The 14144-nt window shown below is 37.2% G+C and overlaps 1 protein-coding gene across 1 annotated transcript in view; it reads right to left on the minus strand.

The window, feature by feature from the left end:
• Positions 1-10065, minus strand: part of LOC139722683 (nonsense-mediated mRNA decay factor SMG5-like) — a 48556-nt gene extending 38491 nt beyond the window's left edge. The window contains exons 1-4 of the mRNA XM_071633977.1: positions 9857-10065; positions 7274-7372; positions 6760-6883; positions 5587-5749 (exon numbers count right to left, since the gene is read on the minus strand). Coding sequence (XP_071490078.1) covers positions 5587-5749; positions 6760-6883; positions 7274-7372; positions 9857-9927 — 457 coding nt within the window. The 5' untranslated portion in view covers positions 9928-10065. The remainder of the gene's footprint in view (positions 1-5586; positions 5750-6759; positions 6884-7273; positions 7373-9856) is intronic.
• Between the last annotated feature and the right edge of the window lie 4079 nt (positions 10066-14144).

The following is a 14144-nucleotide window of genomic DNA, read 5'->3' on the forward strand; positions in this document are numbered from 1 at the left end:
AATGCATGATTCGCCCAATAGGTGTATAGTGCAATGTCTTCACAATGTGTGATGACAGTTACACATAACTGGCAAACCATTGAAATGACAGGTTTTTCAGAAATATCTTGACTGTTCACTTTCCTTGAACTAGGTTAAAAAAATTGCTATAATTGTCTAAGAGTGCAGGTACATGTATTTGGGGAATTGAGGATTTTTACTTGACTTCTGACTGACCCTTTTATAAGTTTATGCATTGAGTAATTTTCAAGGTATGAAGAAAGAGTGTAATTACTGTATAAAATAGATTCTCTTTTTTTTTGCATTTAAACCTGGCTTTGACCCTTAACCTTTGACCTTTGACCTTCTGGCAGGAAATTTCCATGAGAATCTCCATTAGGTAATACATGTGTATAAAGTTTTGAAAATAATAATGCAAGCATTGCATATACTAGTAAATGAGGGAAATAGTAACATTTGGGCAATTCCATAAATTCGGACGTACATTTTGAACACATTATTAAGCTGCCAAAGATACCAAGATTGAGAATATGAAACTTTTTTTCTGGCCATGATATGACAAGTGGTTAGTAGAAAACAATTAACTATGAAAAAATTATGTCAAGACCTCAGTGACCTTGGAATGATTAAAAAATAGCATGTGTTCGGACGTACACAGAAAAAGTGAATTTTCTGACTTCATAAGTTCAGTCACAAAGTTCTGTGAAGTATGCAATATTTTTCTAAAAATTCACATTATATCAGTTAAAGTAGATGTCAAATGATGTAGAAATGTAAAAAAAATTAGCAATTTAAACAATTAACATGGAAATTATTATGTTTGTTTTTTGTTTCGGACGTACAGTTTCGGACGTACACGACCGCCGTTTCGGACGTACACTTTGTACACCCTCAACAACACTTATAATAAATGCAAAAAGAAATTTGTTACATAACTATTTTTCATCCTAGGCCCTTCTCAGATGATAGCACTTGTCTATCGTGTCAGCATTACCAGTGTAAATGAATAAAAGAGCTTCAGAACATGAAAAATACTGTATACATAGGGTCTGTGCATTATCAGCTGCCTTAATACATGTAACAATATTCAGGCATGATATTGTATTACAGAACCAAATTCTAATATCAAACTTTGTGATTATAACACAAAATACAGCCTAAAAAGTAACTGGCCAGAACAACAGAATCACATGTGTTGCAAACTGTAGGTAACCAATCACTATATTAATTATAGAAACATTATATTTCATTTTTTTTTCACGTTACAAAATGATGTACGGTCAACAAAGTACTGTACCAGATGCGTTGATTTACAAACAGAACGAAAAATAAAATTTGTGAAAAATCGAAAGATTTACGTGTAGTCACCAATAACTGTTTGTATCATACTGACTAGATATTTGTTACATGTACATTGCATACCATGGTGGATACATTTTTTTTTTTTTTTTTTTTTTTACAGACAACAGAGTAATCCTGACACAATGGATATTGTTCATGGGCAAGTCAAAGCTATTTGATTGTGCCATCTTATCGGAAATAAGAGTAAAGTATAGGCCTGTTTTGCAAATATTAGAATTAAACCCTAGTCTATATTAAAGCATATTGCAGTAGTAAACAAGGAGCTTTACAATTATGGAAAAAAATAATCAAAAGAAACCATTTGCTGATTACTTTATGTTGATTCAACAGTAAGTACATGTATTTGACCAGAAAATTTTACATGTACTTTTACTCTGTTCTCAAAACTCTCTGAACTTACAATGAAAAGAGCAAAGCAAAAATTGCATGGCCACATTCAGTTTATTAGTGATTTATGTATTAAACACAACATTCAGTGTAATTTAAACATTATGGGTTCCTTTTTGTGAGGTCAAGCTCACAGAAACATGCATGGTAATGTATGAAGAAAGTAAAATATGGGACAGTTTTGCATTTTGCATGGAAGATTCTGGTAATCAAAGGCCTTTTGATGTTGTTGTTTTTTATAATATTAGATTAAGTGAAATGTTATTGAGTACCTGCTAAACAATGGGCTCTATGCAGTGTATTTTTGTTGCATAATTTATTCTATGGAAAAAAATCTTGTTCACTCTGAAATATTTATAATTATTATTATAAATCACTAACACTATCATAACCATTCTTATGGCATGACCTGCTCCAGTACTCCTTCGGCAGCAACATCAGTCTAATTTTCAAATGAATGATTAAAGTGCATGAACATAAATCACAAATTAGACAGGGCTGCACACTTACCCATTTTTTCTACTGGTCGGACTGGTCTGTCAGACCAGAAAGTACCCAGCTTTTCCATCTTTAAATGGTCCATCCCTTAAAAAAATTACTGGTCCAGCAATTTTTACTTGTCCTAGACCATCGGACCAGTGCCAGTGTGCAGCATTGAATTAAATCATTAAATTAAAAAAAAATATGATATAACATAGATACTACAGTCAAGACCATGAAACTGATTTTGAAAGAAGAGATACATCATAGCTTTGTCAAGAAAATTGACAAAAGGTTTAGGAACTAACCGAAGTGAATTGAACATTGTATGTCTATGAGGTCTTAGGTCGTAACAATGATGTATATCATGTCTATTGTTGTCTAAATTGCAGGCTGTGTGTCCATATATATCTGTAATCAAAATGCATGAAGATGCAGATGATAACTTCAAGTCACAGGATTAGGATTGTAAACACCAGCTGACAAAAATGGTAGGAAACAGTACATTGTAGTATTGCAATGTGAACGCAAGGTGATAAGAAGCTGAAATACTCAGTCTTGGCCAAAATAGGAGGGTATTTCATACAACAAGCCACCTTCTCTGCTCTATGTAAGTAAACAAGTAATCAATATCCGTCCTTGTAAAGACACATTGTCTAAAGAATGTCTCAGAATGTTGATATATGACCATTCCCTACTGTTGGTGGTTTTCATACATTCCACAGTATCAACTTCAGACCACACGTTCTGTTCAGTCTAACTTATTTGTGTACACACATACATGGACAGAATTTGTTTATTTAATGAATAATTAAAATTTTATTGAATACTATAAACCTACGCATACAAGAGGATTAGATACAGAAATGTATTCCTTAAATATGTAAGCTCAATAGGATTGTTTTCAATGGGTTCCAGAGCACAGTAAGAAGTCAACATAAAAAGTGTTTCGGACGTACATAAAAGTTGTTTCGGACGTACATAAAAAAGTGTACATCCGAACACATATTTTTTCATTAATTAGAGATAATTACAAAATTCTATAGTTACACATTTGAAAAGCAACAAAAACTTGCTTTGCATTGAGATTTTGCAGTTTACTGGCATTCAAGTTTTTATGTAAGATTAAAAAAAGGTGTTTTTTTGTTTCGGACGTACATTGAAATAATGCATAAAATAAAAGTAAAGAAGACAACATAAATTGTCACTTTCACATTCTCTACCCTATGGATATGGAAAAAGTGATTCATTACCTTCATATTTAATGATGTAGTGAGTTGAAAAGTTTTCTTTTCCTTCACAAAAAATATCAAATGAAATAGTGGATTATAAAAGTGGTTCCAGAGCAGTTGTTATATGGCTTCAATGAAATCACTCCTGTGACCTTGACCTTGGTAACGTGCATTTCTAATTTACATTTTTGAACAGTTTAAACAATTCCCATCAAAATGATATATAATTTGTGCTAATAATTTCATTTTGAAAAATTGACCCTCTGGTTGACAAATTTATGGAATTGCCCATTTTGAACAGTTGACCTTGACCTTTGACCCCTGACTATTGACCAATGACCCCTACATTCCCTAGATAATCCCTGCCAGTCAGTACATGCGTACGCACCAAGTTCCATGAAGATACATTGAACCATTTGCGAGAAAAGTGAAATTGTAACATTTTCACCAAACCTTTGACCTCTTGACCTTTAACCTTATGACATGAAACTCTCTCTGGAGAATCTTTATGCAGAAGTACATGTCTACACTAAGTTTCAAGAAAATACCTTCGGGCATTGCATGGATATGGGGGAAATAGCAACATTTTTAGCATTTGACCTTTGACCTCTTGCAAGTCGCTAAAATCTACTCAACTAATTGCCCCATCATACATCATCCTTGGACCAAGTTTGGTGAACGCTGCTTCATCCAGTTTTAAGTTATCCCGTAAACAGATAAATTTCAGGATTTGACCTTGATCTTTGACCTTTGACCTCTGTCCGATTTCACTTAAAAACTAATCAAGTAATTGTCCTACCATACATCATCCTCGGACAGAGTTTGGTGACATTTGCTTGAACCAGTCTTGAGTTATCGCGTAAACACATACAATTTCATGATTTGACCTTGACCTTGACCATTGACCTTTGGCCGATTTCACCCCAAATCTAATCAAGTAATTGCCCCATCATACTTTATACTTGGACCAAGTTTGGTAAAATGCCAGTCAATATCACTAAAGTTATCATGTAATTGAAAGCGGACGGACGTACGGACGGACGGACAACCCGAAAACATATGCCTCCGGCACCACTTCGTGGCCGCTGGTGGAGGTATAAAAAGGTTTTATTTCAAAGATTTAGCCATTCTCCATCTTTAAAGCTTGACTCATCACAGCACTTCATTATTTTACAGTGAAGTAGACCAATAAGCAGGACTGTAGTTTTTAGGAATCCTCCCATAGTGAACATATTTCATTGTATTGCAGATATACAAATACTGTGCTATTCATAATTTTGTTTGCATACATCTTGTGGAAGTGCTCATATTGGCATTAAAGTATGGTTTCCAAGCACAGGGATGCCAACCTCGTAAACGTATTCCAAACAGTATTCCAAGAGATAAAAAGCGTGTGGGAAATCTATGTTGGGAAAATGGTGTTCTGACCTTTTTTGCAATAGATATTTGTAATAAAACAATTTGGGGAAAACAGTATTTTCCAAGCAACTTGCGCTATCTTTGGCAGAAAAGCAGCACAAAATATTGAAAAAAACAACAACAACAAACAAGTAGTAGTTGGCACCTTTGCAAGCAGTATATGGTGTCCACAAGTTTTAGTTGTTCCACTGTACCACAATCATGGGAAATCACTACAGTCTGTGTTGGTTTGATGTTCTCTAAAGTAGAGGCATGTAAACTCCAAGCATGCCCATAGGTACTAGTAGCTGTGCAGACTATTATGAACTGCTGCACCTGCTTTGAAGCATTGTACTAAGAAACAGGATGTGGTCCGCTGTAGCTGCTCAGGTGAAAAGACAGTATCTAACCCTGGGAAAACATAGCTACTCCAGAAAACTGTCAGAGGATAAAAGCTATTTGCAACTTTTGGCAGTTAATGTCGTGATCACATGTCCCAAATCTAATCTGTGAGCTGCTCTGTCACACAGCAGCCATCTACCTAGCTTCATATGTAACATTGTGTTTTCTTCACGTTGTTAAAGAGCGAGAGTAAGAACTCATAAAATCTTGACCCCAGAGCTTTGAAAAATCACATTTTGCTACAAATTCTATTAGCATGAATGTAATGCTTTGTACTGAGATACATGCCAGGTTCAGAGCTTTGAAAATTAAGCCATATTACTACCTTTCTCCTGGTCCTCATCAGGGAAACTCATGAAGTCAGTGGCATGGTCTTCTTGTAGTCCATACTCCCACTTCAACCGCATCAGGAGATGATGGTAGAAACCGGTGGCGGCCAACAGGTGGGTGCGGTAGGCACACTCCAGAGATGAGCCACTTCTCATATACTGCATTGAAACAGTGATATTTTGACACAGACTAGGACCCTTAACACAGTCTTAGGAAAGAAGGTTATCACTTTGCACAAATCAACACCCCCTGCATAGGCCTTTCCTGACAATACACCTTCCACACTGGTTACATGACAGAGTTCACCTGACTTCCTTGTATCTATCACTATCATACCTGATTATTGAATTACAAATGCATTTATCAAGATCTCATAATCACATACTCATAACTGACTTCAGCTACACGGCACAATTCCCTCATGTGGATGCTGTGCAATCTAATTGCACAATTACCATTACACGCATAAAATCAATTATGATGAATTGCACAGTAGTTGAATTGCTAGTACATAAATTGATATCATTTACACATATTCAGGTAGGTATATCTATTTTCAAAAAAAAAAAGAAAGAAAGAAAGAAAAGAAGAGTAGTAAATTGAAAAGGAAATACAAAATGATGTGCACGAGTACAGTCTATTACATTAGTGAATGATGACTCATTCTCACCTGAACAGATAGGTAAATCAATTCTCCCTATTGCATACATACTGAAACTGAGTGCGTGTGGTGCTCTAACTTTTTTACCTTTAATTCTTGGGATATAAACTTACGGTTATGAACACGCGATGTGTAAAGGTACACTTTTATGCACATTGAACGATGAAGTACTAGTATTCACAGATCGTATCAAATTCTGTCTTATTATCTGCCAAATAATAAAGTTATTTTCTAATCTGTAACTTAACATTTGATGAAAGGGATTCTTCTGCGAAGCGGCCCAATGCTGGGCTGATGATGCAAAACAACAATTTTATGGAAAATATCCATAGATGAAGGACGTGAGGTGGGTAAACCGCAAAACTGGAAGTGTATGTCCCAAGAGCGATCGATCAGATATCGGTATCACAAGGTGATGGCGCATGATATCGGCTATATGCGATAGGGAGAATTGGTAAAGAACAGAGAACATAACTAATGTACAGAGCTAGATAGTATTCTTCAAACCTTTTTACTCTTCTTTGCTAGATTGATAACATTGTAGTAGACCTTCCACCAGAGAATTTCCTCTGCTTTTCTCCCAAAGTCAGTTGGATGCAGGAACATTAGACGTTCACACAGATCACGAAGCCTGTAAAATAATAGCACTGCACATAGTTACCAGACATTTTGTTCACTTTGGGATGGTGTGACTACCTTGAAGATGATTACTTTCCTTGAGCTTGACACTTGATCTTCTGTCCTTAGAACAAATAGCACAATTCATCGACAAAACACTTTAAAGTGATTCAACAACTGCTTATGAGAGGCACCCCATGATACATTGTGGGCCATAATAGCAATACAGTACTGTCTATCAACGACATGATTATCTCTATGGCTAACACTTAACTCACCTAGAATAGATACCAATACAGTGATAGACATTGACTACTAGTATCTATCATGTTTGATTTCATACCTCATGCATGAAATATGTGACAGTTTTAAACTCGACAAGTACACATAGAGTAAGGCATACCTCATGCGCATCTCAATTGCATCTTTCTCAAATACCATGCGGTAGGCTTGCTTGTGTTTGATGATTGATTCCAGCTTGTTGGTTACATCTTGGGCAGCCCTGGTTTCAAAGAACAAGGGGAAAATATGCATAACCTTAAAGACGAGTGAAGATAGGGTCTACAAAGGAGCAAACTATCAATCATATCTACTCATTGTGAATAGAATCAGGATGAAGAAATGATTAGAAATCCTACTACATTGTATTCATATCTATTCTTGTGAGGTGATTATTCAATGAACTGCTTGGGGTACATGTATATATTAAAGAAGACCAAGCATCTTCAAAAACAGTTTCACTGTCAGTATTAAAAATCATTGATAAGATTCTCACTAAGGAAACACTTACTACACCTTTGAACCTGTGCATGTCTCTGAAACATATAGCCCGACCAGACGCTGTTATTGTACGCTACTCACAGCGACTGGGCTGTGTATAGTTATGGGACATATAAAATTTAGACTAGTCTGCTTTAATATCAGGCGCATTCAGCGAGTTTTGCTAGGTTTTCGAAATAGAATTATAGAAAGGAGAATGGTACCGTAGTTATGGGTACTGTAAAAGTTGAGATTTTCGCGGTGTTGAAATTTTCGAGCATTTCGCGCAATCAGAAACTAGCGCGAAAATAAAAGCACACAAATATTTTTGCTTGCCGTATATTCCTGTGCACGATGTCTTGATTCCGCGGAATTAAAAACACGCAAAACTCTTCTGACCCGGCCAAACACGAAAAATTAGTCGCACGAAAATATCCACTTTTGCAGTAAACTCGGCATTGCGGGTAAACTCAGCCCCCAGCGCGCGCATCATAGATAGTTGTAACGTGCGCGCTGGGGGCCAAGTTTACCCGCTATGCCGAGTTTACCCATAACTACGGTAAAAATATATCATGTATGGTATTCTCCTCACTTTATGTTGCACAATTCTTTTCCATGAGGTTGAGAATTGTAATAACTGGGGCTGGCTTAAACTCTTTTTGCAATTTCATGAAATATTTTTCATGTTTAATATCTTTGAATGGGCAGTTTAAATTGGCTCCTGACATCAGATTCACAGTCATTATCTGCCTACATCATACAAATGCCTGGTTCTACAGAAGATTCTTCTTCTTTTATTAAAGGACAAGTTCACCTTCACAGACATGTGGGTTGAGTGAATGCAGCAATATTAGTAGCACACATCAATGAGAGTTTGAGGAAAATCGGACAATCTGTTCAAAGGTTATGAATTTTTGAAGTATCTGCTCAGTCACGGCTGGATGAGAAGACTACTATAGCTTGTGATGTCATATGAGTACAACTATACAAAGAAAGTATTAAGAAAATTCAAGATATTCTCACTTTTCTCACATAATAGACTAACACTCGACTTCACTCTTTCAGAAGTCAGGGGGAATAATATTACCCCTAACATAAGTCAGTAACAAGTCGAAGAAATGTACACTTCATTCAAAAAGTCAACTTTTGTGAAATTCTCTTTTTTTTCCCTTATATCGTTGTACGCACGTGACATCATACACTGTAGTAGTCTTCTCCTCCAGCAGTGATTGCACAGATATCTTAAAAATTCATAACTTTTGAACGGATTATCGGATATTCACCAAACTTTCACTGATGTGTTCTACTAACATTGTTGCCTTCACTCAATCCACATGTATATGAAGGTGAACTTGTCCTTTAATTACGAGTAAGGTAATCTATTTTGAGGGCTTAGGGCGTTTTATTTAGCGGCTTAGAACTCACAATTTAAATTTACTGTTATTCATAGATCTAGCGTTTTTAGTATTTATCAAACAATGACACTATGAGTATGACAGTATAACAGACATTATGTCATTAATCATAACTAACATGTTCATGACATAAGTCTAAGCAACACAGCCCTGTCGCTGTATACACACAACGAGTACGGTGTATGGTCGGGCTAGACAGACATTCACTAGGCCAGGGAGGGACCTCCCTGACTAGGCCCCATCAAACGTTAGATTCTAGACAGCGAGAAAGCTTGCACTGCACTGTTGTGTTGAATCAGATAGATCAGGAAAAGCCGGACAATACCATTCACTGATTCAGTAAACAGTACCGTAGCTTCAGAGCTTCTGGGAGGTCTAGCTCTAGAGGTCTTCTTGTAATGCAATCATGGTAATGTAAATTTTGGGGCTGAGCCCCCTCTATAAGTATACTGTAAAACATGATATATTCGCGGCATGAAATTTTCGCGAATTGGAGCCGACAGCCTTTTTCATGGCATGAAATTTTCGCGAATTGCTACTGGCATTCAATGCATTTACTATTTAGTGTAGACAAAAGCTTTCGCATGCATTTTAATTTTGCGAATTTTGGCGCTCGCGAAATTCGTGAAATTAAAATGCACGCGAAAATTTCTCGTTTTACAGTAACTAGGCTCTGAGCTATGTAGTTCTAGACCTATTCTAAATGTCTGCATTTTGATTAACGTTACAACAAACACACAAAAACACCACCATGACCATCTCTGATCTATGACCCATGCATACATATGGTCATGGACATGATGAACACTGACCTATAAACTCGCCGTGTCTGTTGAAGACGCTCAACGTCTGACTTGAAAGATATTCGATTTTCAACCTCCATCTTAAGGCACAAGGAATTTGAATATTCCCACAAATACGCCGGTTTCTTGACCTTTCTTGTGCTGTCTGTCGAGTGGCCAGGTGTCGCCTACGCGCCTGTGCCTGCTACTCAAGATCGTAAAATGAAGCTTGCCGGGCGGCGGAGTTCGAGTAGGTACCGGCAGCGTACCGGCAAGGCAAGGCATTGCCCACGGAACCGGGTGGGGACTGGAGCGATGATCGCGTACGTCTCTACTAGCTAGGATTATAGGATGCATGTCTTGCTCAGGGGGGCGTTTCATCAACGAGTTCGTCGGAGTTTTCACCGACGAATTTGCTATCAGCCAATCAGACCAAGGATTTCATTAGCTTTTAACAGTTGTCAGTGTAAATCCTTGCGTCTGATTGGCTGATAGCAAATTCGTCGGTGAAAACCCCCGACGAACTCGTTGATGAAACGCCCCCCAGAGCTAGTTTAGCTGCTGTGAGCTGGAGCTGCCAGTGGAAGCTGCGGTTCTCTGATGCAAGTGAAGTTAGCAGAAGCGAAATTATACGTATTGGAGTTGCCAATCTAAAAAAAGGGAGTACGAGAACCCAAATGCGGATAGAGGAAAATTAGCAATGTAAAGTACCGTACTTTTGTTGTTGTTTTAAAGAAGAAAGAGAAATAGAGAAAAATAAAGTACCGGCCGTAGACGTCAATAGAAAAATTGAGGAAAATCAGACAATTGACTCAAAAGTAGTGAATTTTTAAACTTTCAGCCCTGGATAAGGATAATGCTACACTTCATAATGTCATTATGGCAAAAATTATTATTATTATTATTATTATTACTGTTGATGTTATTATCATTATCATTATCATTATTATTATTGTTATTATTACATTATCAATATTATTATTATTATTGCTATTATTATTATTTAAAGCAATATAAGCAATATAACTGATAACAGAGAAACAAATAAAACAAACAAAACACAAGAAAACGAAGTGTCAGACTTTCCCTGTTGAGCTTCCCTTTAAGGAGCCGGGTTGGAAAAAAAGCAATGAAAGAAAATCACTTTTCTCGGAAGGATAAGTTGGAGATCCGATCGAGATCCATTATCTATACAAGGCCTATAGGCCTATGTGTGTTCTTTCTTTAGTAAAGAAAGACAGATGTACATATACCAAAGAATATTTTATTAAACCTTGTGCTTACAAAACGGGAAAATTGTTTAGGTAGATAAAAGGCACCATACCATTAAAAAAAAATAAGTTAAAAAAATGTAAAATTTATGAGAATAGTTATGTTGTATACTTCTCTAAATCATTTATTGATGAAAGATTTTTGTAATGATAATAATACTGTTGCCAGCTACTAAATGTAACTACTAGAAGTGGCTGGGTGGTTAAACAACCAATGTGTTTTACAATGTGGATTGTGCTACACATTACAATAGGCCCTAGTATAGGTCCCTTATATAAAAAAAAAACCACACAAATTAATGATCCCTCACAAAGCATTTGTATTATTGTAAATATGATCATTTTGATACACATGTATATTTTCATACATTTATTCATAATTATTGCCATAATGTTCTTGTTGAGACTCTCATACTCCCGATCGAGGGTCGATAGAGTCAGTAATAAAATCTTACAAATCTTATAATCCACCGTAATGATAGAGTACTTGACTTATATTAGGCGCCTTAACGATAGTAGCAAGCTGATGGAATGTGCACTTTTCATGAAAAATGAAACTTTGCAGAATTCTCATTTAATCTGTATTTTCTTTATAGGCCCTAGTTGTCTAAAGTGATGTTGAACCGCAGTACAGAATTCTTATCGACCAATGTCTATGACGGCACTGAATGAATCCATTGTCTGAATTTCCTCAAACTTTAATTGTGTTTCAGTGTACTGCTTCCTCACTTTACATTTCTGGTGCCACTTCCGGGCTTCATCAGCTGACAAGCAACAACAACAACAACAACAACAACAACAAAATAGGCCCTCAGTGCAACTTTCTGCTCCCACTTCTGGGTTTGTTCACCTGACAAGCAAAACAAAAACAAAAAATTAAGGCCTTACTCGCACTTCTTAGCCCTCATCGAGTCATGTACGACACTATACCGGTGACACACACACACAAAAAAAAAGAAACAAAAGAAACAAAAAAGAAGCTAGAACCCGTTTTTTTTTTTCTGGTGCCACTTCCAGGGTAAAACACAGTGGGGGGGGGGGGGGAGGCAAATTGGTTAGACCCTTATGCTCATCATCACAAAAAAAAGTGGGGGCCCGTCAAGCCCCTTCATCCCGCCGACCCTGTCGTCAAAGCGTGCAATATCACAAATGTATAATGTGGGGCATGTATGATGATCATAAAATTGAAAGAGCATACAGAAAAACAAAACAAAACAAAATAAAATTGCACGTTTCAATTAACTCTTTAGGAGCTAAGTGTTAGACTCATAACTTTCAGGTGACCGAGACAGATCAAATTTAAAGGAAGGGAACAAACATGTTTCTTGCACATCTTTCGTTCCGAGGACAAAGCTGGTTTTCATTCTGTCTTCAGTAACCAGTGTGAAATATGTTTGTGTTTACTAAAATCGTCGAAAGGGAACTTGCTATATAATTGGTATCTATACTTGAAAATCTGACAAGAATCAAGATTCTAAGTTTCTTAAAATGTGATGTGATATTTGTGTAATCTAACCCAACAATATATACTAGTACATTGATAGAGTTTTTGGTATAGCTCAATTAATCATTGGTGTCACAGTCATGATAGCCACTATACCGATAGCGGATATAGCACTATATAGGTTGTAGATACATTGTATTGCAAAATATATTGTATGCATGGGTGCAATCTTATTGTACTGAGAAAAAATACATTTTGTACCGGTATTGCTATTTCAGTCCTATATATTCCTGTTCTCAATCCCATCGATGCCCTGGATGGACATATTATATACGTACTGTGAAGTTACTTCTTAGCTCCATAGCAGTGGGCCCCAATTAATATGAAACCATGCAGGTCAGGGGTTATGAGTAACAAATGCAAACCAGAGTCGGAAGTCACTGTTCAATGTTAATGATGAAGTCCAAATAACCCTCAACACAAGTGAGAGTTACGGAAATAAAGATTAAATTGGAATATCTGATGTTGAAAGGATTTTTGTTTTGTCTTTTTTTTCATAGAGGCGTTGATCATTCCTCCTTAATCTTGACATCTAAAAATGCCAATACCTGTCCCAAATTGTTGTTGATATAAATGACAAATATCTTCATGCTTCTCGATATTTTTGACTGGGTTCATGGCCGGCGCCACGTTTTCAAAAGTAGGCCCACTTCCGGGTTTCATGACCCAACATTATAAGCAAAAGAAAAACTGACTTTGCTTCATACGGCGCTCATAAGGTTTTACTGCCACTTCCGGGGTTAACAAAAAACAAAACAAAACAAAAAAAAAAAAAAAGTGCCGGGGCCCAAAGTGGTGACACCCTACATATGTATTCCTATGTAAGGGTGAAAAAAAAAGTGGGGGTCCAAGCCCTCCTGTTCCCCCCCCCCCCCCCCCCCCCATCCCGGTTCCGCACCAGCCCTGGAATCAAAATTGGCTTTCCGGTGAGTTTATCAAAACGAAGTCAACGTGGACAGATACCTGCAAGTAATTAAATAACGGCTGTATTGTACTGTGCAGTACCGTAGTTCTACCTATTTTCTTATTCATTTGCTCGGTAGAAACACCATAGTTTTTGTGAAACATTCACAGAGAGTGCTAAGATCATGAAGCGTGTACTCAACTCCTCCTGGGTGTTGCTGCTGTATGTCTAGAGCCTGTGCCTCTGCGCTGCTGCATGGTACATACTACGTACACGGCCAGCAGCGCCTGCAGCGGTGCGTTCTGTATCATATCAAAGATCGAGATCGTACCCGGACGCGATTTTTTTTTCCGTAACCCTAACGCGTCGAAATTGCCAATTGTGTCACTTGAGCAAAGACTATCAGTGTACAAGTTGGTTTTTGTACGCATGTGCGTGGACTTCAAGTTTAGGCGTTGAGTTCGAACTGTTACCAGGGGGGCCACCTCCCTGCTGTTACACAGTATCATGGACCCATGCACAGACAGAGTACCATCTAGTCCATGGGCCAGGCCAGATATTGGTACCATCTGAGGTGGCAATACCTTTTTGGTGTCATTTTGTTTGTCGGGCATAGATATGCTTATCAAGCTATGATAG

Source organism: Diadema antillarum, unplaced genomic scaffold (genome assembly GCF_040938485.1).
Source record: "Diadema antillarum isolate AM-2024a unplaced genomic scaffold, OU_Dant_1.0 scf00000170, whole genome shotgun sequence".
Lineage (NCBI taxonomy): Eukaryota > Metazoa > Echinodermata > Echinoidea > Diadematoida > Diadematidae > Diadema > Diadema antillarum.